The sequence below is a fragment of the Centruroides vittatus genome, unplaced genomic scaffold, assembly GCF_030686945.1.
Source record: "Centruroides vittatus isolate TY-2023 unplaced genomic scaffold, ASM3068694v2 scaffold_2569, whole genome shotgun sequence".
Taxonomy (NCBI): Eukaryota; Metazoa; Arthropoda; class Arachnida; order Scorpiones; family Buthidae; genus Centruroides; species Centruroides vittatus.
In genome coordinates this window covers 1,139,231-1,166,086 of record NW_027122690.1, presented here as the reverse complement: position 1 = coordinate 1,166,086, position 26,856 = coordinate 1,139,231, and the positions used below count along the sequence as shown (strand labels likewise).

At 28.3% G+C, this 26,856-nt stretch overlaps 1 protein-coding gene across 1 annotated transcript in view; it reads left to right on the top strand.

The window, feature by feature from the left end:
• LOC136987696 (putative leucine-rich repeat-containing protein DDB_G0290503) overlaps positions 1 to 26,856 on the top strand; it is a 61,686-nt gene that overhangs the window by 28,077 nt on the left and 6,753 nt on the right. The window contains exons 3-16 of the mRNA XM_067285454.1: positions 447 to 512; positions 6,537 to 6,688; positions 11,319 to 11,421; positions 15,343 to 15,658; positions 15,741 to 15,789; positions 15,874 to 16,208; positions 16,439 to 16,665; positions 17,811 to 17,900; positions 18,023 to 18,232; positions 18,962 to 19,507; positions 21,087 to 24,305; positions 24,379 to 24,456; positions 25,166 to 25,291; positions 25,370 to 25,517. Of these exons, the coding sequence (XP_067141555.1) occupies positions 447 to 512; positions 6,537 to 6,688; positions 11,319 to 11,421; positions 15,343 to 15,658; positions 15,741 to 15,789; positions 15,874 to 16,208; positions 16,439 to 16,665; positions 17,811 to 17,900; positions 18,023 to 18,232; positions 18,962 to 19,507; positions 21,087 to 24,305; positions 24,379 to 24,456; positions 25,166 to 25,291; positions 25,370 to 25,517 (5,665 nt within the window). The remainder of the gene's footprint in view (positions 1 to 446; positions 513 to 6,536; positions 6,689 to 11,318; positions 11,422 to 15,342; positions 15,659 to 15,740; positions 15,790 to 15,873; positions 16,209 to 16,438; positions 16,666 to 17,810; positions 17,901 to 18,022; positions 18,233 to 18,961; positions 19,508 to 21,086; positions 24,306 to 24,378; positions 24,457 to 25,165; positions 25,292 to 25,369; positions 25,518 to 26,856) is intronic.

Below are 26,856 nucleotides of genomic sequence, written 5' to 3'. Positions count from 1 at the left end.
TAAGTAATTTGGCTTTAGGTAGGCAGTTAAGTTGCCATCTCATGTTAAATTCAGTAATTAGAAATAAATAAAATTTAATATAAAATATTCTGGAAGAAAAGATCAGCCCGGAGTAGAATCTAACCTGCTAACTATGCAGATGCATTGCCAGTTACACTACCCAGACCGCTCCGATTTTTGCTTCCAGATTATTCATTTTGAATAATTAAATCAAGTATTGGTTGTTTATACGTTGTTTGATATTTACATAATCTTTTTTTCGGATTCATAATTGAATTACGATATGGATAATTTATTTAATTATTACCAAAGTCTACGAATACAGATATATTTTGTTTTTACAAATATTAGATTCGTGAATTCAAATTATTATTTTTTTACTATGTTCATACACAATATAGAAGTGTATTTAATACATTATTAATTAAAATTTTCTAATTATGTAGCGATGGCAGAGGAGGTGGTTTGTGTTATATGATGATGGTGAACTTACATATTCAGTGGATGAACATGTAAGTATTATAATTTTTTTGTTAAGTAAATATTTTATCTTAACCACTCAGCAGTGAGGGACGTATATATACGTCGAGGGCGATCGTGTGGCAGTGGTGAGGGACGTATATATACGTTAAATTATTTTGGGGGTATCACCAGAATCTAGCCAAAAACTACCGCAAAAAAAAAATTCACATAAAAAATGAATTATGTAACAATAAAAAAAGACTTTTCTTTACTAGACATAACTGTTTACAAATACTTTTTCTAAAACGGAAATGAGAAAAATTGCGTGAAAAAATACTTTAAAAATTTTTCGGGTATATTCTCCACTACTAAGGGATAGAACCATACCTGACTCTCCCACTGCTGAAAGGTTAATCTTATTGAGAAATGTTTTTGACTAGCCATTTTCCATTTTGACACACCATAGTCATATTCACACCTTTTAAGTAAACTATGAATTTACATATACAGAATAAAGGAAAATAATGATAAATTAAATAAATAAATTTTGTTAATTAACAAACTTTACATGCCATATTTTTTCAAATTGATTTATTAGTACTTCAATGTCTGTTTCAGTAACTGTCTTTCTATTAAAAGAATAGTAAGATTATGGTTCAGGAAGGACTGAATTCCAAACTGTCTTAAATAAATTTTATTTTTAATATTGAAAATGATTGTTCTGTTATAGAAAAAGAAACTTGCATACTTTCAGGCTCCTTGCTGTAGCTCCCACATATGTTAACTGTCGGATATGTCGGAGTATATTAAAAATCATACAATATTAATATACTCAGAAATGATAAACAAAAAATTGTTCCACCTTGGAGTATACTCATCTCTGTAGATGATCATTTTCAACAGAATGCATAATACTGGACTTGTTTTCAGAAATGAATGATTCAAATAGTTACTAATATAGTTATGCCTCGGTTAATGAAGTAGATATAATGAATTAAAATCCTAGAAAACAAGAAGTAATATTATTGGAAGTAGAAATATTATAGAAAGTATATACTGTATGGATAGGTTTCTCCTCTTAAAAAAAAAGTGTTTTGAGAAATACATATAAATTTATTTAAAATGAAATCATACATATTATATTATCATCTATTTTTAATATTTATAAAAACTTTCCAAGACAATTAAAACATCGGACATCTCAAATTTACTATTAAAATAATACAGAAGAATACTAGTACTCATTTTAAATTTTTCTTTAAAAATGCATTTAAGGGTGATTGTCTCACTTTTTTTCTTGTGATTTACTGTGAAGCTGATCTCTTCACAATGCAACTTCATTTGAAACCAGGATTGTTTTCAAATAACATTTCTAAGGCATGAGTCACTTCATTTTAACAATTGCGTAAAGTCTCTCCTGCTAATATCATCTCTGGAAGCTTTTCCTCTCCCTTTTTTTTAAACTGTTTGAACAACAGTTAGCATAATATTACATTTGTCAATGTTTCACCATGATTCCTCAAAATCAGGTATGTTAACTTCTATAAAGTCTATTGCCTATGCCATTTCAACAATAATTGTTAATTGCAGGAATTTTATATTCTACTTTATTATGTATAGTACTTTAACATCAACCAGCTACACTCGTTACCAGACATCATCCTCAGACGTCTTTGATATTGATGATTACTTTTCTAATGTTATAATTTTTCCAGAAAACTTTGATAGATATTTGTTGCTTATCATTAATCTCAATTAAGTGAATAAAAGTACACCTAAGGTGATAAGCTTTAAATTTAAGGCTGTTAGTTTGCCTTGATTAAGCTATGCCTAAATGACTGGTAAATAGTGCTGTGCATCAGTTCAAACATATAATATTTTTCCCATGTTTTCTACAGTTCTAATATGGATACATGTTAATTTAGATGTAGTAAGGTCATTACAACTTTTTTACAGTCTGATTAACTTTATCTGCTTGATTTAAAATTGTTTTTAATGTTGTGTTAACCTTAATGATTCTGCTATGTGCCATTTTCTTTTTTTTCTTTTAGCTTATATTTGCTTTTTAATCCCCATTTTAATTTCTAAAGCTACTAATTTATGTTTTTGAGACAGTATATAAATTATATTTTATATGTAATTTTTAATTTAGCAAGTTCCAGAAGAAAAGAATTGGCCTGGACTGGGACTTGAACTCACAATTTCTGCTTACTGGCAGATGTATTGCCTGTTATGCTACTCAGACCTCCATCAGATTTTTACCTCTAGAACTATTAATATAGGTATAATTATACTAGTTGCTCATGGGGCTGAGTGGGAATGATTTAAGTGTCCACTTAAGCCTCAGGAATTATAGGTTCGAGTGCACTGTACATATTTCACCCACAGTTGCGGTGGCAATCTGATGACCACTTCCATCACAGATAGCATCATTATCAGTGTGATAATCACAGTGAAGTAATTTTTGGTACCCAGAATATTTTTACTGCTTTTTCCATTCTTTCTCCTCTCTTAAATTCTATGGTTTTAGCTATTGTTTGAGTCAATTCTAGTTTTTCTTTTTCTTCTTCTATTATCTGTTATTGTTTTCAATTTAAACTTAAAGACCTAATTAATTGAACTCAAAATAATGTTTAAAATGATGGCGATTCTACTTTGGAACACTTAGGAATCCAACTTAGGAAAAGCCACATTATTCTAAAACATTATCATCATTAATTATTGTATATCAGAAATGGTTAACAAAGTACAATAAGACCCTGCTTAAAGCAGGGGATGCGTTCCTAGACACCAAAGTGCCAATTGAAACAGTGTTAAATGAGACCATTTTAACATAGAGTAAATAGGGATAGGGAAACACGCGACCAAAAAAGAAGCAATTTTACTATAATTTTAAGTTATTTTTATATAAATTTTTGCATAATAATATATGTTAAATAACACACAAACATATGCGCACAGAAATGTAAAATTCATTTTTTGTGACGAAGGTCCTGGCTCTTCTGAAATTGTTTTTTGCGATGAAGTCACGTAGTTTCATTGGTTGCTTTCTTTTTCTTTCCTTAAGCAAATGTCTGTAGCAGAAGATCGCATCCAAAATGCCTCGTTTTGCTTTGACACTCCTATGAAAATCTGGATCATTCGGTACAATTTGATCAACAATTTCGGTTATCGTCACCAAACTTTTACTAAGGAAAACTGTAGAAAAAATTTTTTGGGTTCTTTGTCTTCAGAATCTCTATTTTCCAGTTCTACACGAATTCCTTGTTCTGCCAGTTCTTGAAGTCGTCGTTGATAAGGCTCTTACCAGAAACCTGCAGTAACTTCCCAATATCCTGCTTGTCTCCATTTCCTGTATTGATTAAGTTGACAATTTTATCAACCTAACGATACAGCGATAGGCTCTTCTCAATGATACCTCCATCTATAACTTCTTCCACACTCCATTCATGCATTTATCAGTTAATTCTTGCCAAGTGAAGCTGATATTGCCTATGGCATCCATGATGTTATATTTTTTCAAAAATTGTACAAAACAAATATAGATTTAAGGGAAGTACAGCACTATGACGAATTGCCACCTTTTGCTGATTGGTTTGTGTTTGGGAATAATCATATTATATACGAATCAATGAAATACCATGTTAATTTGAATCGGCATAAATTTTGAGCATTTTTTAGGCATCAAGCAGACTGTGTTATATTGAATCAGCGTTAAGAGAGGTCTTACTGTATATAATGTGTTAATTTATTCTACGACTACATGTTTGTAATGAGAAAAAGCACTCTTATCTGTTTAGAAGTTAAGTGATGATGTCACAACAATTTTGTGGGTAGCAAGAATGAAAATCCATACACTTAACAGATGAGAAACCTGTGGAATTGAGTAATTACAATTCTGCAGGTTGAGACAAGATTGTGAAGTATTCACTCCACTTAATGCTAGCCTGCAACATTTCTTTAATGAAATAAACCAGGGATAAAGGTCTCTTTGCTGCTTTTCCTATATAAAATTTGCATTATGCACACTTACAAACACCAATTCACTCTATATTATCAAAACTATTCAGACTTGCTTGCCTAAAATCAGTCTGTCAAATCTGACATATTAATAGTGAATGGTTCCAGTCCTTACTGCTTTAACAGCCTCTACTTTTCTTAGAATACTTTTACTAAAAATTGAAATTTATGTTTCGACTGAAATTATTTTCCATAAGAAATTAGTGAAGTCAATTGCTGAATTTGGATGACTTTGTATCGCTTTCAGCTGACAAACAATTCATTCCAATGACATTCAATGGGATTTGAATCAGAACTGTGAACGACAGTCAAGCTTTATCGTATTCAACTCATTAACCCATTCCTGTACAAACTTCATCTTGTGAGAGGAAGCATTATCATACTGAAATATTAAAGTATCTTTTCCAAACTGTCATCGAGTAGGAAATACAAAATCATCCAAAATGTCAGTGTAAACTATAGTGCTGAATCTGTTTTACTAGAAAAATGTAAAACCATGAAAAACAGGCTAGACAATAAAAGCTTCATTGCCAAACTTCACAGTTAGCCAAACATGCAAGGAAAATAATTTTTGCCTTAGTATTTGTCAAACCCATTTTTTAATTGGGTTGATAATGAACCTTGATTTCTCATTCCTCAGAACATGTTTGTTTTTCAAGAGTCAATAGTAATAAGTTTTACATCATTCTAGTTGATATTTGGCTTTATTTGTGGTGATCTGAAGCTTGGAGAATTAGATAGTTGTGTGTGAATTACACAACTGCTTGACAGTTGAGAAAGGTCTCATCAGATATAGTCTGTAAGCCTTTCTTTTGCTTTCTTTATGGGTCATACAGTCCCTTGCTTCTATTTCTATGGTTGGTGTCTGGCAGAACATCAATAATGTCTTTCTCTTGGCCAAGTCATACAGTTTTGACCTTATTGTTGATTTCTTACTTGTACAGTTGTCTTTACCTTCCACTTTCTCCATCCAGTACCAAGCAGAAATCCCTCTCTCTCCTTGAGTTTTCATATTTATTGCCTCCTCTAATCCTGAGCTTGAATTCCTCTAATTCTCTAATCCTAAGCTTGAAATGCTGTTGGCTCACTGCTTTGTCCTTGTCCCACCTTAGAAGTGCAGATTTCAACACTTTTTTGACTTCATGATGTTGGCTGACTTAGAGGCCCTGCAATCCTGTCTAGTCCAAAATAAAGGATAGTGTTAAGTCAACAGCCAATTACTCTCCAATACTGGAATATATTACTTGAACACAGAATTGCAGAACTAAACAGATTAGTTCTGCAAGTGTGGTGATTTTCTTGCAAACACTTCTTTCAGAATTAATTCTGAAATGCTCTTTATCTTTCAATCAATTCAAAATAAGTTGGAAGTGAAATTTTTACTTTGTTTATAATAAACATGAAATTTGTTAGATTAAAAATAATTTAATAAAATACTAACTAATATTTTCATATTATGGATGTAGTCAATTGAAAGCACATGGACCTTAGTAATTTTTTAATAATGGTGTCTAAAATTACACATTCTCTGAGGAAGAGTAGTGAGTACATGCAGTGTTATACTACATAATTAGCAAGAACAAATTATTATTGGGATTTAGAAATATATTTTTAATAAGTTCAAGCTGAATTTAGTATGAGATCATTGTAAGTTACTGCAATTTACATTTATTTTACAAATATTTTATCTTGCTAAACAATATTTTGGTAAATTTTGAATTTTTGGAGAATACCTGGAATTTTTCACTTCATATTTTTGTAAAACCTGGAAAAAGTCAGGGAAATTAAAATTCTGTTTTTCCATACACTGTTTAATAGCAAGTTTATTGACTTTCATAATGAATGACTATAATTATTTTGAAATGTAATTTATTAATAAAATGTAAATGGTATATACAGTTTTTTTATATATCTTAAAACTATCATCTGGTAATAAATATTAAATTTAAACATATGTTGTTTATTCCCTTTAGTTAATGGAATAATATCTGTCAGAATTTTTATTGTTAATGACTTGCAAAAAATTCTTAATTGTGTGACCCTTTTTTTTACAGCCTGATACAGTACCTCAAGCAGTGATAGATATGAATCATGTCCTTGAAGTTGCTGATGCAGAAGATATAACTGGCAATCAATTTGCTTTGGCGATTACTGCACCAGAAAAAGTTCATTTTATCAAAGGAACCTGTCGAGATGAAAGCAAATGGTAATAACGACAATATTTAATAAAGATCTTTTTTCATAAGAAAGAATATTTGAAAATTTGCATGTTAAATTAAAGTCAAATGTGTAAAAATTATTTAATACTTAAAAAAGTACAGGTATACCTTGCCTTATGTCAGTAATTGATTCCAAGAGAGGCGACATAAGTCGAAAAACGATGTAAGTCGAATTTACTTGTGTAGTTACGACGTAAGTCGAAACTACGGTGGAAAACACCAATAATGAGCACTTAAAGACCGATAAATAAGACGACAACACAGAAACACAGATGTTTTCATGCTTCCTTCTCTACGATTTATGATGATTACATTAACATTTACTGTAAATGTACATATTTTAATATGATTTTATGTGCTTTTAACACTTTTCTAGTGATATTACGACTTCAATATTTGTGGCGGACGGATGTAAAGTCGAATAAAATGACAAACTTGATTTTTATTTTTCCATATACTTTCTTGACAAACGACGTATAATCGAGAACGACGTAACTCAAGGTATACCTGTATTTCCTTTGTATAATTATATAACTTCAACAGAAGTTATTGTATAATTGGTCTTAGTCTCATTTAAAAATTTAATCTGTGATTATATTTTAAATGAAACTTTATGACAATAGTTGAATTAATAATTGTTTATTTTTTTATTTTGAATGTTTGTGCTTGTAAGAAGATTGTGAATATATAGAAATTAATATTTGTGTATAAAATTGAGTTTTTAAATCTTGTTTGAAGTACACTCAAACCTGTTTTTGTGCGGTCTTTTATGTGCGATTTTTTATACGTGCAATGTGTTTTGTGCAATTATTTTTGTGCAGTATACCAATTTGATTGAAATTCATATACCGCACACAAAAAAATCACACAAAACAAATCGCACAAAAATAGACCGCACAAAAACAGGTTTGAGTGTATTGCAATTCTGAACATAATTCATAAACAAGTAAAACAGCGAAGCCATTTTTGGGATGAGACTATGTCTCAGAGAATGTGAGCAATGCATGTAAAAATCTCACACTTGTGCCTGTTTGTAGAAACAGTCTCAGCATTTTGAGAACCAGGTCAAAAGAAAACACAGTCTCCTGACTACCTACAAGTCTGGTTTATTTTATGTGTGCATGATTTGAGCACCAAATGTTCTGTGCCAAATTGCAACTCCTGACATCTAAGTGCATCTAAGTGATTGGCTCAGACTCTTGAAATTTGTTGTACCATTTATAACTGCTATTTGCAGTGGGAAGATCCTTTTTGTACTTTCTTCTAAATGCTTACTCTACAGTAATAAGACTTTGTGGTATGAAGATCCAGAATGCAAAAAGTATGCTTTGGTCCATCTGTCATGTTGCTTAAACTATTGGAACTAAATTCTTGCACATATGCATTCTAAGTTCAATTCTATGCAAATCAAAGTTTGAGTTCCTTTTTCAAATACTGCATGTTACATTTTCCTAGTTGCTAATCATTTCTTTGTAAAAACAATTCAGAAATTGCTCATGTCATTTTGACTCCCTGTATTAGCTATTGTCAAATAATATATGAAAAATTTAGGTACAAAAACTTTGTCACATGAATTATTTTTAAAATTGGAATCTAACAGATCTAATGATATTGAATATTGCAGATAATATATCAGTTTTACTATAGCTAACAATTAATTCAAATTGTAATAATTAGTACAATTAGTTAAGTACCTTAGATTTATAATTAAGTTATATCCTGTTTATTCATTCATTAACTATGATGACTATTGCTCAGTAATTAAAATTGAGTGTGAGAATATTAGATGAATGAGATATTAACATATTTGTAATATTTAAGTGAATGTTAGTAGTGATTTCAGCATTTACAAAATATGATTGCTTTCTTACATTCTATAGAGTAAATGACGTAATGGAAGCAAGTTGAATTTAAAAAGCAGCTTTAAGATGTTATTTTTAAGGTTTTTAGATTTAAAAAATTCTTTTATTGGAATTTATCATATAAAATGAATTTTTTTTAAACATTACTTGAAATCATTCTTATCAATTTTTCAAAAATATTGTATCAATCTATAAGATTGATGTATTCCAAATTAAAATGTTTATTATTCAAATTACATTCAAATTAATTTTAAATAAGCAATAATTTTTTGGATTATTATATGCATATATGCATGCTTGTTCAGTGATCCAAATATCAACTTTCCAAAGATATTTTATCAATTAAAATATTTTTTGTAAAACCTTTTTTGATTAATTTCTACTTATAAATATTTATGTAATTTATACGAAGCTCCTCATTGATTCACTTAGACCTACTGAAATGATATGTTTGAATGGAAGCTTATGACTTACAGGAAAATGAAAGGATGCAATGAAAAGAGAACATTGAATATATCACCAGAAAAATGTTATTGCATCTGATCAATTGATTTTTTAAACACTCTCTTCGTGTTTTTAATAATGCCTATTAATTTTTTGCTTTGCATTATTTTAAATTAAAATGATTTATTTTTATTAAACTATATTGTAGTTTGTGTTTTATAATTTCATAGTTTGTCAAAGTGATATGAAACATATTGTTATTTTGCAACATGTATGTATGTTGTTGGCCATCAAAAGTATCCTATCCTGAATGTGTATAATCTTTAATCATTTCAGAATTATTTATATAGTAGTGTAACTAAATACAGCTGAATTATTGACATTGATGATGCCATCTTTTTCAGATTTAAGTTTATGTGGGTAAAACACAAATTTATACAATTTTTATTATAGAATTAAATATTTATATTATGGGTGTTGTATATATAACCACTTCAAATAAAATTCTGACATCATCCAACTTGTAAGTTTTACTATGATGTGCAATGTAACCTTTGACTTGTCTCCAGGCTAATTCAATTGAGTTAAGTTCTGCATATATGATGTAGATGTAATACATGATGACCTGCTGATTTATTCATGTCATTGACACTATAACTCAAATACTTCAGCTTCTATATTTTCACTATTTCCAACAGTTTGTTTCAATTGTTTTGGCTTCCAATGATATTCCTTTCTCAGTTAACCAGTCATGAATTTTATCTTTTCTCTTGTACAAAAATTCATTACTTTTATATTCACACAGCTGATTTTTCCAAAAAACAAACATTTTTGGTCTACTTCTAAGACCTGCTTCAGGTGAAAAATTTTTAAACCGTTTCATCTGTTTTAAAAAATTTTTTACTATGATACTATGAGCGATTTTTACTATGATACCTTGCATTACGAAAGCAGAATCACATGGAATGAGCGTAATAAATGTTTTGAACCACTTCAAAGCAGGAACCATTCATTTTCTGATGATGCAGAAGGTAGGAGAGCTCCATCAACAAATTCATTTCATTGCTTTCATGGACACAGATTGTGTTTTCCACAACCATTTCGATTATTTAATCTAGATGACAAACCATAAAAAAAATGCATATTGATAAGATTGTGCAGTGCTGTCTTGTTAACAGTTAAGAACCATACGATCAGTATTAATGATTCATTCAGATAATATTATTTTCTTGATGATATCATTACTCAAAACCAATCTAATGATATCTCCATGTAATCAGTTCAGGTGATTGAAATTTAAAACTACATGGACTGCAGGCAGTTTTGAACTTCATTTTTGACAATCAAACACAAATCTAATTTCCTTCAATACACAATGCAAAGTTTACTTACTTTAATTTGATAAATTGGGATTGTTGTTTATATTACAAAGAATGCATTTAATTATGGAGAATTAAGAAAAAGTCAATGAATTGTGCTTCAGACAAACTTATCACATTTTGTGTATCATTTTTTCCCATGTAAAATCTCTTTTTAACTAGTGACCTTACCTTTCCACGCATCTGTTGCCTTTCTTCACAGTGAAAATGCTTGAAATTGATATATCAGTCAGAAACTAAATTTGCAGTGCTGCCTCTTCAACTGACAAAGATAGATTTTTGTTCTCTCAACTGAGTACAGACATTAAGTATTTATTTAACTAGCATTTGTAAATGTTGTTCTCCGTATTAGTTTTGAAATAATATTGAGGTGATTTGTTTGATCCAGCGCATGCCATTCTGAAGAATGTTAAATAGAAACTCTAATAGAATGAAGTTAAGTAAAATAGAACAGAATAAAAACTTCAAATGACATGCTTGAATTTTGATGTTGTAATGTTTTTTTTTTTTTTTTTAATAATTTAATTTTCTAATGGTTTATGTTCTATAAATATAATGTTCTACTTCATAATGAACTCATAACTATTAATTTGAGTATATAGACAAATGAACATTGGCTCCATTCTTATTTTGGGAATTAATATAGGGTCATATTCAGAAAACTAAAGATTGGACTAAGTGAATTTGTCTATATTTAAAACATTACTTATATAATTTTTAAATGGGATTTTATTTAGGCTGTAATATGGTTAAGTAATTTTAAAAGATATGTAATTTGGACTAAAGGTAAATTAAAAATCCCAAATAAAATCTTGTGGTGTCATTTGATTATTTTTACTAAAAGTTGGACTAGGATTTTATGTAATTATTTAAAATTAAAATATTTGAAAAGTTGATCCAGTAAGAATATTTTATTAATTTAATTTGTGTAGGTGGTTTGATATATTGTCTCGTTATCCAAAGAACACAATTCGAGGAAAGCACAAAAGAAATGCGACATTTCCAGGTTTGAAAGCAACTTTAATAACTGAAAATGTAAGTAAACCATCTTAATAAATTTGTATTCTCGAAACACACTAAAAGTATAAAATAGTTTATAGTGTATAGAATTTTCAAATAAGAAAACAGGTATACTAATTAATATTTTATCATTAAAATTACGATTAATAAAAAAATATTTATTAATTGTAATATTTCTAATACTTTGTATTTTCCGTAATGCATTACAGCTATTATAAATTAGTTACATTCTTAAATCTTAAAGAATATTTTTAAAAATCTTTAACAAGAATACATCAGACCAACACACCAACCACGATCAACCAGTAGATAATATTCCATTGCGAGTTGTCCAAGCCTAGTATATATTAACAACATAGTATTTAAAATTAACATAGTTATTAGAGTGTTGTTCCATAAATGTTGATATATTGTTTCCAAGTAACAATTTTAGTTAAGTCACCAAAAACGTACTTATATCTGCAATATCTGCAACCGAACATTTTTTAAATTCTTAGATGTATAGGTATTTACTACGGTAAAATTTTAAAGTACACACTAAAATTTACTGTAGTAAATATCCTGCTTAAAATAGTTTTTCTCTGCACTGTTTTGTTGTTGCACTTTATAGCAACACTCATATCACATGACTCATTTGATGATATTCATGGTAATTTGTTTGGTCCTTTTATTTAGTTAACTTTTGTGTAAACATATCTTTGAAAATATAACTTGAAAAATTAACAAATATAACGAATATTAAGGTAATAATTTCAACGATATTTTACAGGTTTTACAGATAAGAATAAAATTATTTATAAACTACTAATAATTATATCCAGAATAAATTTTTTTAGATATTAAAATTAAATGCAGGTTAATTTGATGAAATTAATTAAAAAATAAACAAACATTTAAATATAACAAAATAATTAAAGTTATTAAAGTTAACTTACTTTAATTCAGAATACAATTTGAATAATCTAATGAATGTTGCCTTTTGAAACATCCAATAAAATGTTTTTATAGTTTTTTTTATCATTATTGACACTACATTGTAAAATAGCTTTTTTTACTTTGACCTCCACTTAATTCTCTATAATGATTTTAGCATGACATACTTCTGTTATAATAAAATTTTTGATTATGGGATATATTCAGATTTTATAGGTGCTTTTATCACTAAGTCATCCTTAGGCAGATGCACTTGTTGGAAAGTAGGTCAATTATCTAAGCTTATGTGATGATTAAATTATTAATTGCAATAAAATGCATGAAGAATTATTTATCTATCAATGCAAATAAAGTTCAATGATAAGAATGATAGTAATTACTACTGTTGTTTATAATTTTAAAATTTTTTGTAAAATAAAATTCTTTGTAGTTGATCTGATACTTTTTTGCAATTCTTACCAATATATTATTTAATAAAGAAAAGTTAATCGTGAAGTCAGTACAGAAATTAATTTTGCCAAACTTACTTTTTTAATTAGTGATTAGATTAGATAATTGAATAATAATTATGCCTTCTTAATGTAATCATGAAATATAATCTTATCATTGAACAAACAAGATTTCTTGAACTAATCATAATTACTTTTTATTCATTTCCCACGATTACAAGTGCTAGCTAGCTAAGTCAGTGAACCAAATTATTCTGTCAATAGATCCTTAAATAGCATGTCTCTTAAAAAAAATATGAAATAATATATTATATGATTTTATATGGAATAATTTTTAATATAATATGTAAACAAAATGTAAACACACACAAACAATTATGTGTACATTTTTTTAAAGTTAATTACAATGTCTAATAAACTCGATCATAAAACGTTTAACATTTTTCCGTAAAAAAATTATCTACATTTTTTGCACATATAGATAATTTGAAAAAAATTTTATTGAAGGAATTTGACAGCAAGTAACTTATTTTATAAAAAGAAAGTTTTGAAATAAAACTAATAATGTATTGATTTATACAGGTGTCTCGTGTAAAATTGGTCTCAGTCATTGAAAGTGATACAAATGAATTTAGGTAAAGGACACTCATTATAGAAGATAAACGAATATAAACTATAAATATTAAGTTTGACAACCTTAGAAAGCAGTATTTTAAAAAAAATTTCTGGTTCAATTTGAGCTGTCTTCAGTTAAGCATAGCTTATATGAAATAGAACCAGCTTTAACCAGAACAAAATTATTTAAATTAAATTTTAGAACATTTGTAGCTTAGAGTAATATCTTTCAAATTCCACCATACTTGTAAAATTCTAAAAATATCTTTAGGATTCCTTAAAGAATAAATAAAGCTTTAACACTTGAAACTAGTACAGTAAGATCCCGCTTAACGCGGGGGATGACAGAGATGACAGAGTGCTAAATGAAACAGCGTTAAACGGGGTCATCTTAACATTTAAATAAGGGGGATATGTGAAACAGAACAGAGAATAAGAAAATTTGTCAGTTTTTTTTTGTTTTGTTTTGTAACATTTATTGTTAAATACTTTTTTATTACACTAATTATAGACTTATTTATTGCTAATATCCAAATTTATTCATAAAACATTCATGAAAATAAAAAAAAAACTTTGAGTAAAGAAGTTATGTTTGTGATGAGGAAGGTTTTTCCTCATTTGACATCTTTTGTTTCTTTGTGAAGAAGTCATCTAACGTCATTTGCCTTTTCCTGTTTCGTTCAGCAAGCAGTTGTCGATAGCAAGACATCGCATCCATGACACTTCGTCTTGCCTTTGAACTTCTATCAAAATTGAAATCATTTTGTATAAACTGATCCATTATTTCCATTATACCAAGGATAAAATTTAAAAAGAGTCTGCTGATAATTTTGTCTAAAATTGGCTTCCAGTTATCCTGCATAACTATATCATCTTTGGCATTAATAATTTTGATACTTCTAGATAGTGCATAAATTTATATTTGCTCCAGAATTCTGGTGGTGTTTCCTGCTCTACATTCCTCGATAAGCAGTTCCATAGCCAGAAGTAAATCACCGAGGAGCTAGAAGGGGCAAACCGAAAAAATCATGACTGTTATTTTTCTTTTTCAGCCAGCATTAATCCTATTAGCTACAGTCAGTGTTAAAAAAAGTAACAATAACCTAAGATGAAAGAGAAAGTGCATGTTATATATACTATATATGGGTGTTGCAAACTAAGCTGAGGGGGGGTTTAGTCATCTCACAACCCCCATAGCTATAGTTGCAATAAGGCTAGTTTGTCTCAGTGCGCAGTAACTTCTGTTTTGCCAAGACCATTGCATTAAAGATATAATAAGAATAATAATATACCTATATGCTACTGAATTAAAATGTTCTTTAGTCCTTTCGACAATAGATCTGGTCATTGAGCTTATGTAAAAATAGAATAAACTGTGCCTAAATTTCCTTAAAGTGTAAGCACCTGATTTAGCTAGCTTGCAAGTCATTTCTTAAAATGCTCATCACAGATGAAACTTTTTAATTCCTAAACTGTAACCTGCCTTTTAGGCATAAGACATTGCCATTGCTGCTACCAATTTCCCTGTTACCACTAGACCTATTTTAACTTTATAATCTTTGATATGTTTTGTTTAATGAAGCTTTAATAATGTATTTACTGTATTTTTTGAGAGACTGTATTTGTTAGCTATTACTCTAATTAGTTTAGTTTTTAAATTACTTATTCAACGACAGTTTCCTTATGTGTCTTTAGTGTCCAAGGCTATTGTGTTTATAAAACGTTAACTCTAGGAAATTAATTTTGTCCAAACTTCCTTGAGCTATATTAACAATAAAATATGTTTATATACGAATTTGACAAATAATAAAGCTTAACTATTATGCCTAAATCTATCCGAAATATGTCGTTCTGTTAAGTAATAATTCTATATAATTTTTTTATTTCTAAAACTCAATTTTATTGATTTTTAATTAATATTTTTTGTTTGTTTTTGTAGGAAACAAAAGAAAATAAAGTATCATATGAAAATAGGATATTTGGAAGTCGTCCACGGTTTTTAAGTTGCAATACAGATAACTATGAAAAAGAAGAATCCAATTGGGCAAAATTAAATGACCAAGATGATGTCTTTCCCACCAAAGAATCACAGTCAGAAAATCTTACCTCTACACCTGTAAATAAAGGAAGGAGTAACTCTGTAATGGAGTATTTACACAACCATTTTGTTCTTACCGAGAACACCAACAATACGCTAAACGATAAAAATTCATTTGAAGAAAAAAATAGCATTATAAATACATCAAATGAAAAAAGTTAATAAATAAATAACTCTTTATAATAATTTAAAAATTTTTTTTCTTCTTGTAAAATAATTAATTTCTAAATTTTATTTAGGTTCTAAAGTTGTTAATAAAACTCACAGTGAAGTTTTACCAAATGAAAAGTAAAGTAAAGTTTTAATTAAAACAAAACCAAAAATTAAAAAGACTATATAAAGTAATTTTTCTTTTATTTTTATTTTTTAAAGAATTACAGAGAATTTAGAAGCAGTGAAAGGTCAGAGTAGGAGATATTTAAAGAGGGAGAGTCGTGGTTTGAAAAGTCAGAGAAGCCGTTCGGATGGGGTATCTAAAATGGTACCACCGTTGCATATTCGAGAAGAAAATTTGGGTTATTGGTCGGGACTTGATTTTCGAATTAAAAAAACCAATTCAAGTTCTCAAGAAAAGAATTATCATCACAATCCTGTTTATTTACTTTTATCTGATGTGCCATCAATGAAAAAATACGAATCATTAGAAAGTATACAGAAAGATTGTCATTCTCCACTTTTGTCGCGCCAGAGGCATATCAGTGAAAAAGGCAAGAAAACAAATTATATATTTAATTTTAGAAATTTTATAAATAATATAACTAAACACTCCTTATTTTAAAATTATATACGTATAATATTCGTTCTTTTTAGTTATTGAAACAAATTTATTATTACTATTATTATTAATAAAATAGTAATAATTTGTGAAATGAGATTGTTTCAATATGCTATATCAATTTTAATAGTTTACATAAGAATAAAATTTCTTTTTTTATAGTGGATGTTATGAAATCTTTGACACTGGATGCTAAATCTGAAACTGAAAATCAGTCAGAAAACAGAGAAAATTTAAAAACAGATTACGTTAGCTCTACTCCATTGAATGACAATAACGATGACTCGACTTCCACATCATGTAAAAATGGTGGTGTAAGTTGGGGAAAAGACAACAAAAGATCTGTAGTTCCTATAAAATTTTATCAAGATAATGACGTAGATTGTCAAGTAAGTACGAAAGTACAATTTAAATTTTATCAGTATGATTTGTATTTATTTATTACAATAATAATAAATTTTGATTTGTAATATTTATCTTTGTTTCGATCAAGCTTTCTTTGCGTCATTTGGTACAGGTAAATATACACAGTATTAACTTCGTGTGTATTTTTTAAAAATTCTGTTGTAAGTTTTTTTATTGATATCTGACAAAACATCTGACAATCTGACAAACAAAATTATAATGATTTCATTGATTAGGAAAATAAAGGAAAATTTTCGTCTGAAAGAATTGCACCTAAGTTTGACATTAACAATTATTAAATATTTCTCTTATGAGACTTCTCTCATAAGAGAAATATTAAGAGAAGTTCTGAAAATAAATTAGATCATAAAAATTAAGAAACTTACTCTTATGATGATAAAGGCATACTTCAAAAAGAATGAATTCAAAGAAATATAGATTTATGAAAATTGCATTTGGTATTCAATTTTTCTTATAACGATTTTTCTGTATTTACGTACTGTATTCTTTTCAGGTTAAATTGCATCATCATAAATTAAAAATAATCCAATATTCAAAGTATTGCATCATTTTTGCCAAAAAAAGAGTCTACTTATAATTAATACTCCTATTAATTATGTTGTTAATAATTTTATTCATCTTAAATATAATTTTCAACATTAAACTTCCTCAACTGCTTAACTTATTTTATGTTTTAAATTTAAGATGATTTAACGTTATAAAATTTAAATAAAATTTTTTCATTCACAAATTTTTATTAAGTTGATATCAATAATTTATTCTTAATGTATAGAATTTTAGGTTAATGTTACCTATGGTTCCAAGATGGTGGCTCATCTCTGATTCAAGAAAATAGAAGGGAAACAGTGGGGACACACGTTCTAACCTAACCTATTCTAATAAATTATTCTAATAATTTTGTTGGTAATAATTAGGTTAGGTTAGAACGTGCATCCCCACTGTTTCCCTGCTGGAATCAGACAAGCCACCATCTTGGAACCGTAGGTAACATTAACCGAATTTTATATTGTAAACCATCATTGGTTATAAATAGACATTTTATAGAATGTGTATTTTATCATGTAATAATTTATTTTTATATTTATTTTCAAATATGATTTTTAATCAGGTACGAGGAGATCCAGACGGATGTGGATTAGATGGAATTTCTGTCTGTTGCTTGTCAAATACAGAAAACAGATTAGAAAGGAATTCTGAAGTATGTGTGGTTTTTTTTTTCTTTTTTTGTTAATTTTGTAAACTCGTTAATTACATAATTTCTAGTAATAGTTTATTTATGAAAAGAATAATTATTTGATACATTAATTTTAATTTTTGCAGGATATTTTTCTAAAGAAAGGATGGTTAATGAGATATAATATTATAAATGGATGGTGCAAACATTGGTTTGTTTTGCAAAATTCATCACTTGCATATTATCAAGACCCAACAGCTGAAGAATCTGGAGTTTTAGATGGAGTTATTGATATTGGATTAGTGAAAAGTGTTGTTGAAACAGATTCTGACAGAAATTATGCATTTACAATAACAGTAAGAATTTATATATATATTTTTTAAATTTTAACTTAAAATGAGTAGTTTAATCTTAAAAAATAATTTCTAGAACCAGTTATTTAAGGTGAAAAAATATGTTTTATATAGATATACAACATAAACTGTAGATACTTTTCAAACGGGTCTAGAGTACAAATGTAGTCAGTTTCAATATTTGTGTTTACAAAGATGATGAAAATAAATTTGCTCTTGAAGAATTATATGAATCTTGATACCATATTCAAAATTCCAAAATAAACTAAGTTAACAAAACCAAAAAATTTGTTGAAAAATAGATTAGTCTCATCAAGGATAAAATTTAAAAAATTCCAGCAGTTAATTTTGTATCCTATTTGAATAAATTGCATTTGAAAAAATAATTATTTTCTCTTTTTGTAATTTCTTCAGTTCAAAAATATTAAACTAAAATTTTTTTGAGAAAATTAGCTTTTTCATATTTTATTAATGTTCATAATTTCCCGTGGAACTGGTCTTTAAAAGTCGAGAGCTGGTGGGCAATGCAATGATGCAAGAAAATTGTATAAATGTTTAAATATTCATTTCAATTAAAGTAAGAAAGATTTTTACAAATTTTAACATTAAATTACATAATGTACAAGTGTAGCATTACATTTTGACAAATATATATCATTCTGTAAATGCAAATATCACTCCAAAAATTTATTATATGATACATAAATGATATAATGTCTCAATATTTTTCAGATGGCAGATGATAAAAAACATCTTTTATCTGCAGTCACAGCTGGGATTAGAAACAATTGGATTCAAGCATTACTTCATATTGCTAGTATTTGGAACAATAAGAAAGAGACTCTTGTTGATCTGAAGAGTAATTCAGAAATAAATGCTGATAATTATCCTAAAGAAAATTCGAATAGAACAGGAACTCCTCCTAGTCCAGCTCCTTCTTTAGATGAACCTGATAAAGCTTTAGATGTTTCATCAAGTGATGATCATTCAGAATATTTTTCTGTTGTGGATGAAGGTGAATTTATAGGTAGGTCTTCATCTCCAAGACAACTTCCTCCTTCTCCACCACTGAATAGGACAGCCATATCTCGTGTAAAGGAAAGAGCACGATCAAGATCCAGCTCCAGATCAAGAGCTAGTCATCAATTTTGGTCATCTGGTAGTGAATCGCATCAAATTGGAATTGATGTGGAACATAGTGATGGTGGAGTTAGTGATAATTCAAATTCAAGTTTCCATGGTGTGCTTTCACTTTCTGATCGGAAAGGAATATATTATGTGAGTAAATTATGAATCTAAAAATAAAATTGTTCAATGCTTTATAAAATAACAACACTAGTTTAATTTTTGTCTAATTTTTAAAAATTTTCCAAAATTAGATAATATAAATACAGTAGACCTTCGTTATAGCACTGTTTGCTATACCGTGCACTCGGTTATAGCGCAGGCGATGTTCGCGACGCAATAAGCTCAAACATGTTTACACAGCTCCGTGTGGTGTTAGTGAGTAGCGCATTTTATTGTTACTGCGTATTGAGTAATTGTGTATGTATTGAGTTCCTGCATGTATTTTGAATAGTGTTTAATTATTGTATGCATGATGAGTAAAAGAAAAGACAAGCTACAGTATATACAGTAACAATTATACATTATGTACTTATTAAGATGTATAAGTATGTTATGTGAATTTCAATAAAACACTTAATAAATTGGGTTTTTTATTAAAATACATAATATGTATATACTGAAATCTCCCATCAACTACATAGTTCAAATTGTTCTGAGTAAATTTACTGTGTTGCCACCTTGCCACTCAGTATAACGCAGGTGTTGTTTCCCGCCCGACATGCGCATTATATCGGGGGTCCACTGTAGTTATATGTTTCTCAAATATTTGTTTTAAATTTGTAGCTTAATTATAATTTATTTTCTAAAACTTATAACTTTAAAATAATTTTTTCCATTCTGAATGTTTATTGAGTTAAAGACCATTGTTTTATCAATTTCCAAAACCTTAAAATGATGTCGTGCGTACATAAATAAAACTCCGAAACCCGATAAATTTGTAAAACCAAACAACCACCGGATTACATTGGGCTAATTTTCCGCAATCATATTTAATTAATTACTAAATAGTTTGTCACTAGAGGGAGGTGTTAGGCACCATCTCTTATTAAAATTATAATTACAATTAAATTAATATTTATTAAATAATTTAGAATATTCTGGAAGAAAATAATTGGCCTGGAGTGGACTCAAACTTGAACTCCCACTTACTGTGCAGATGCGTTGCTAGTTACGCTACTCAAGCCTCTGGTCCAATCTCCCCTTCCAGACATATTTAAAACATGATACAATCATCCTCGGTTTCATATGGTGCTGACTGAGGATGCCTTCAGTGCCCTCATCCTACGATGCCATTAATCATTCATAAATTACATGCTTTATTAACTTGGTTTTATTGATTACTAAATATTGAGAAAAATAAATTTAGAATTTCCCTCTCTTAATTCAACAATTTTCAAATTTTATAATTGTTTTAACAGATTACATTTGAATTTCACATTAAAAAATCTGTTTATTTAGTAGCGAATAATAATTGTAAATTCATAATAGAATAAATTTGAAAAATATTTAATGTGTGTTATTCGATAATTAAATAAGAAATAAATTAGTTTAACTTGTAAGTCCACAATAATAATTTTCAGTTTGTTCCAAATTTAAAATTCATACATTGTTTAATTTTACTTAGAGAATTAAATAGAAAATTAGTATTTTCAATTCATTCTTAATAATTTCTATTAATTGATATTATTTCTATTAAAGAAATGATTTTTGTGTGTATTTTTCTCGACAGGAACATTCCGGCTTGATGGCTAGTGATAATGATGATAATCATCCGACAGATGATATAATAATAAACAATAAAAATGAGAAGAGGAAAACAAACGATTCTAATAGAAAAACGAAATATTTGGAAAGGCACGATGGAAACAAAGAGCAAAAAATGAATTTGCTTGAAGAACATTGCCGCGAACTTGAAATTAAGTTAAAAAAGAAAGAGGAAGAAGTAGGAGAAAAAGCAGCAGAGTTAAATAATTTAAAAAGTTTAAAAGGAAGTTATCACGATCTTGTCGAGAAATACAATAGCTTGAAGAAAAGGTTGGAAGATTGTGAAAAGAAGGTTTCTACAAATAATGAAGGGAAATCATATAGGTTGAAATACGAATCTTTAAGAACAAAATATAAAAAAGAAAAAGCAGAATGGGAAAATAAAGCAATTACTTCAAATAAAGATGTAGACAGCGAAGATATTTTGATAATTTTGGAACAAAACAAGAAACAGTTGAATGAATTGAAAGCAAAGCTCGAGAAATCTCCGTTAAAGAAAGATACCTTATGGTCTACTTGGAAGGAAAGTACTAAATTGTGTGAAGAAGTGGAACTTCTAGCAGAGAACGAAAAGAAATTTAAGAAGGATATTGAACTGATTAAATTGAGAAATAGTGTTGCCGATTTGGAAGTATTGTGTGGTACAAAACAGGAAGAATTAGAAAAGCATAAGCGAGAATTACGAAAAGTTTATGGAAATTTGGAAAAGAAAGAAAATGAAATCGGTTCAATATCTAATGAATTAATGAAGGCAATAGAAGAAAATCGCTCCATTAAAGAAAAGATAAAAAATTTAGATGATTATTCAAAGAAATCAGATTTTGTTGATATACAAAAAGATCAAACTTCACAAGATTCAATTGGCTATGAGGCAAATTCAAAAGAATATGAACTGACAGGCAAATTTGATAGAGCTAAGGAAGAAATAAGAAACCTAAAAAAACAGTTAAGAGAAGCACACAATGCTTATGATGAGCTTGAATTACATTGTTTCAAACTTGAACAGGACATGAAAGGAATGGAAGAGTTACATCATTCTCAAATGGCATTAATGACAGCAAGGGTCGACGATTTAACTATGAAATTTACCACGTCTGAACGTAATTTGAGAGCTCTTCGTCAGAAACTGGCTAAAGTCGAAGCAAAACAAGAAAGAAGACGTAGCTCTCTAAAAGGAAAAGAAGCATTAAATTTAAGCAAAGAATATGAGGTAAAATTAACTGAACTAGAACAAAAAATAACCACTTTGGAAACTGCTCTGCAGACCTCTCCAGAATCAGAAGTCAACTGTAGAAGCAGTAATGAAAACGAAAATGCGGATAGCTTAGAGTCACCTTCCTCTTGTCAGAAAAGCTTACAGAAGAGAAGGTCGTCTCAAGATTGTGGAGAGGCCCACGGAATGCTTTTGAGACTACATAATTTAGACACAAAAGTAAAAAAGGCATCTTCTCTAGTAGACAAACTAAATCAGTCTAATAGTGAATCTGTTTCAGAAAAACCAAAAATATTATTACAAGTAAAAGTTAGCGACGGAACCGACGTAGCCGAAGAAAGTGAAGAATGGAGTTCATTGTCGGTGACGGCAAGCATGACCGATTTAAGCACTATCGATGGAGGAGAGCTGGATCATCCGCAGTCAGGAAGAGAATGTTTAGATCATCTCAGTAAAAAAGTTAAATCTTTGTTATCCTGGTTAAAAAATGTATTAGAAAATTTGAGAAATCAAGAAATATCTTCAAATACAGAAAATTATCCAAAAACCGATACCGAAATGAACAAAATCATCGACGTGTTAGAATATATGTGTTCCGTTGATACCGAAAAATTATTTAATTCAACCAATAAAGAAGAAAAAGAATTTTTTGCCATCATATATAAACTGTTACTTATACAAGAAGTTGCGAGGACTTTATGTAAACTAAATGATTTTGAAAAATATAAATACGAATTAATTAGGCAGTATTTGATAAGAATAAATCATATGCTTATATTCCTAGAACAACATCTAAATCATATTTCAGAAAAAACGATTTCAGGAAATAAAGAAATTCAAAACGATTCAAATAATATAATAAAATTCACCAAAAAACTATTTTCCTGTGATCAAGAATCTGAAAGCTTTTTGTTTAATGAAAATTCCAAAGAACACAGATATAAAGAAATGTGTAATCATTTATGTGAAAATTTTGAAATTGTGGATCAAAAAAGTAAAAGTTTATCGGAACTGACGAAAAAATTTGTAAATACAAGGCAGAAAGAACTCTCTGATTATTTAAATGATGGTTCTACTAAAATAGTCGGTCATTTAAATTTAGAAAATGACCAAGAAATACTACTTTCCGAGATGAATTCTATAGTATCGCAGATCGTAGGACAATTGGAAAATCAGCTTTTAGTAATTGAAAACCAACAAACAAGTTTTCTTAAATACGAATGGGAAGTTTTTTATGCATTAAATTGTTCTATTTGTAAATCGGTTAATCAGCACACGACCAACTTTTTATCCGAGATGAGAGAGATGCTTCTAAAATCACCAGAAAATTATTACGGTGCTTCTCATTTAAAATTTTTTACCGACGTCGTAAATGAAATAGCTTCGATAATAGTGATGAACAGCATGATAATCGGAAGCGTAGCATTTTTAAAAGACAGTATTGATAACATCCAGCATATGTCTTCATTTAGCAGTGTAGATATTAACAGTAATAAAGTAAACGAAACCGTAATATGCGAGAGACTTTCTTCTTCGGCCAAGTGGTGCCTTGGACTTTTTCAACCCGTATCTATTCAAAATATTTTGTGTAGTTGGTGTTGCAATAGAGTTTGTGCCAATTTAAATGTTGAAATGATGTGTAAAGAAAATACTAAAAATCTAACTAGTTTAAAACAAAAGTACAAAGATGATTTGGAAAGAGAAAGAAAAGCGTATAGTGAAAAACTGCAATTATTGGAATATGAGTTAAATAAAAAATATGAATGTGAAAATTGTCAAAAAGCAGAAGTAGAAATTCAAGAACTTAAGAAAAGCCTCGAAAGGAACGTTAAACAAAGCAAATCTTGTGACAATTGTGAGAAATTAACCAGAGACTTGGAAAGTCTTTCTAAATGCTTAGGTGATTTAAACTTAACAGTTGAGCAAGAAAGAGAACTTTCCAGAAGGAACGCAGAGGAAAAATTAAAACAGGTACATATTACTTTAAATCCAGTTTTGTAGGAAATTAGATACATTTTTAATGATAAAAAAAAAAATCTTTTAGGAGAAAGACCATGGCGACGAAATGGAAAGAATGAAGCGAGAATTGCTTTTTGCGCAGAAACATATTCAAAATTTAAAGGTAAAGCCTTAAAATCTAAATAAAAACCAGATAAGTTTTTTATAAATAAACTTTTAAATATTCTGTTCTTAAAATTTATATTTTATAAACATTATTCATATAAATTTATAGATTAATAATCACACAAAACACAAGGAAAATACTTTGTTTTTGATTTAACATTGGCTTTTAAATATGGAAAAAAATTTTAATTTTTCTATCAATATTCATTAAACATTTTTTTCAATCACTTTTATCTTGACAGTTCTGAATTTGATTCTGTTTATGTTTAGCTTATCAAATTCAAATTCTGTTTTTATAAATAGAAATAAATAGAATTGAGTTTTTATATTTTAGCCATAATGAAGTAATCTGAAACTATGTTTAAGTTCAAATATTATTTTAAAAACGTGAAAATATCCCAATTTTTGTATGATAATTAGATGTAATATATGTATATAAAATCTGAGAGATCACAATATGGAGAATTCAGTGTATATAATATAAAGCCCAAATTATATTGACTAAATGCTAGATTATACACCTTACTTTAGTCAAAAATAAATATTAAATGATGCCACCATCTTTTAGACCAAATTTCAAAATTAACTAAAAGTTAATCATATTATATTATGAAATAATCTTATCTGAAGTAAGATTATATTTTATTTTGTTCTGAAACAGTTTAAAGTTCTACAATATATTCTTAATACAGTATTTATTTCAATAGGAAGAATATGATTCGCAAATTTCAAGTCTTCAAAGTGCATACGAACAGAAGCTTTCTCAGAATGTTGACGTAATTAACGAAGAAGCGGTTCGAAAGCGTTATCATTCTGAAATTGAACAGTTAAAAGTAATTATTATTTACTATGCTTCATCATTTTATAATAAATAGTTTTAAAGCTTTAAAACTAAAGCAAAATTTTTATAGTGTCTTTGTTGTAATGGCCTTACTGTCATGGAAAAGTTCCATCAACACACTGTTGCCGAATTGGAAAGAAAGCATAGAGAAGAAATTGCTTCGTTAGAACAGGAAAAAGAAAAAGCTCTTGCTGAAGAAACTCAAGCTACATTGACAGGTAGTTATTTGGATTTTATTCTTATATTCCATAATCTTCAAAGATATTTATAACAGATGTAAATATTGAAACATGTTGTTTTCTTTGTAGGTATGACAATTCCATTTGTTTTAAAATTCAATTTAACAGCAAAATTTAGTTGTGAAGACTCTCATAAAAAGATGGTAATACAGTAAGTCCTCTACTTATGAACTTAATCCGTTCGTAGCAGTCGTTCGCAAGTCGAAAAGACAATGTTTGGCACAAAAACTCAAATACAACGTTGTTTAGGCTACTTGAATAATGTTGAATTAAGATTGTTAAAGGGAAGTATAAATTCAAATCAATCGCATGTACAGTACATTATTTATTAAAATTACTCATTTAAAACAACTACAAATGTACATATGTATGTACTGTAAATGTTTTAACGTAAAACTTCAAAAATAAACTTGACTATACATAAAAAATAACCAACTGCACTTTAACCTGCCATCCGTCGGCTTTGTTCGTAAGTCGAATGTTCGTAAGTAGAGGACTGCCTGTACTTTAATTCTATAAAATAAACCACCTTTTCAAATGTCTGTAATTATTGATATCATTTAAATAATTTTAATATAATTGTCTTCCTTTTGGAAATTATCAAATACGAAACTTAAAATATTTTTTAAAAAATTGCATTTTGAAAAGACATGTTTATTGAACAGACTTATCCGCTGGTAGCAATTTAAATTTTTAATTTTTCATTAATATTTATAAATAATTGAACAAAAATATACTTTTTGTTGTACTAATTTTATTATATACTGTATTATGATTTATCATTTATATTTATTTACTGTTATGCTTTATAATAGCACAATTTTTTAAAAAATTTTTGTTGAGTAAGCAATATAAGATATATACTATGTCATTTGCTTTTTGCCTACTCTAAAATAAGTTGTCATAATAAATTTTTGTTAGAAATATTGAAACAAAGTATTTGGATTAAGTAATGACTTTTTTCCCCTTCATCTTAATGTTTACAACAATTAATGTGATGATTTTTCTAATTTATGTTAGGAAAAACATTATAATAATGACTTCAAGAATTTTTAATAACATAAACAAGTCATTATAAACAGTAATATTATCATAAACATACAATTAATTCTTAGGTAGCTAATTGAAGAGAGTATATAGATATGACAGGAAAATAACTATCTCCTATTGTCTCAAAATTAGTTTAAGTAGTAATGCGATATAATTCACTTTTTCACAAGAAGTGTTTTTTTTTGTTGATAAAGTAAAAAGAAACTACACGATGATTATCTTCAATTCTTTTGTGTACTCATTTCATGTCTTTATAAATAGTCTTGTA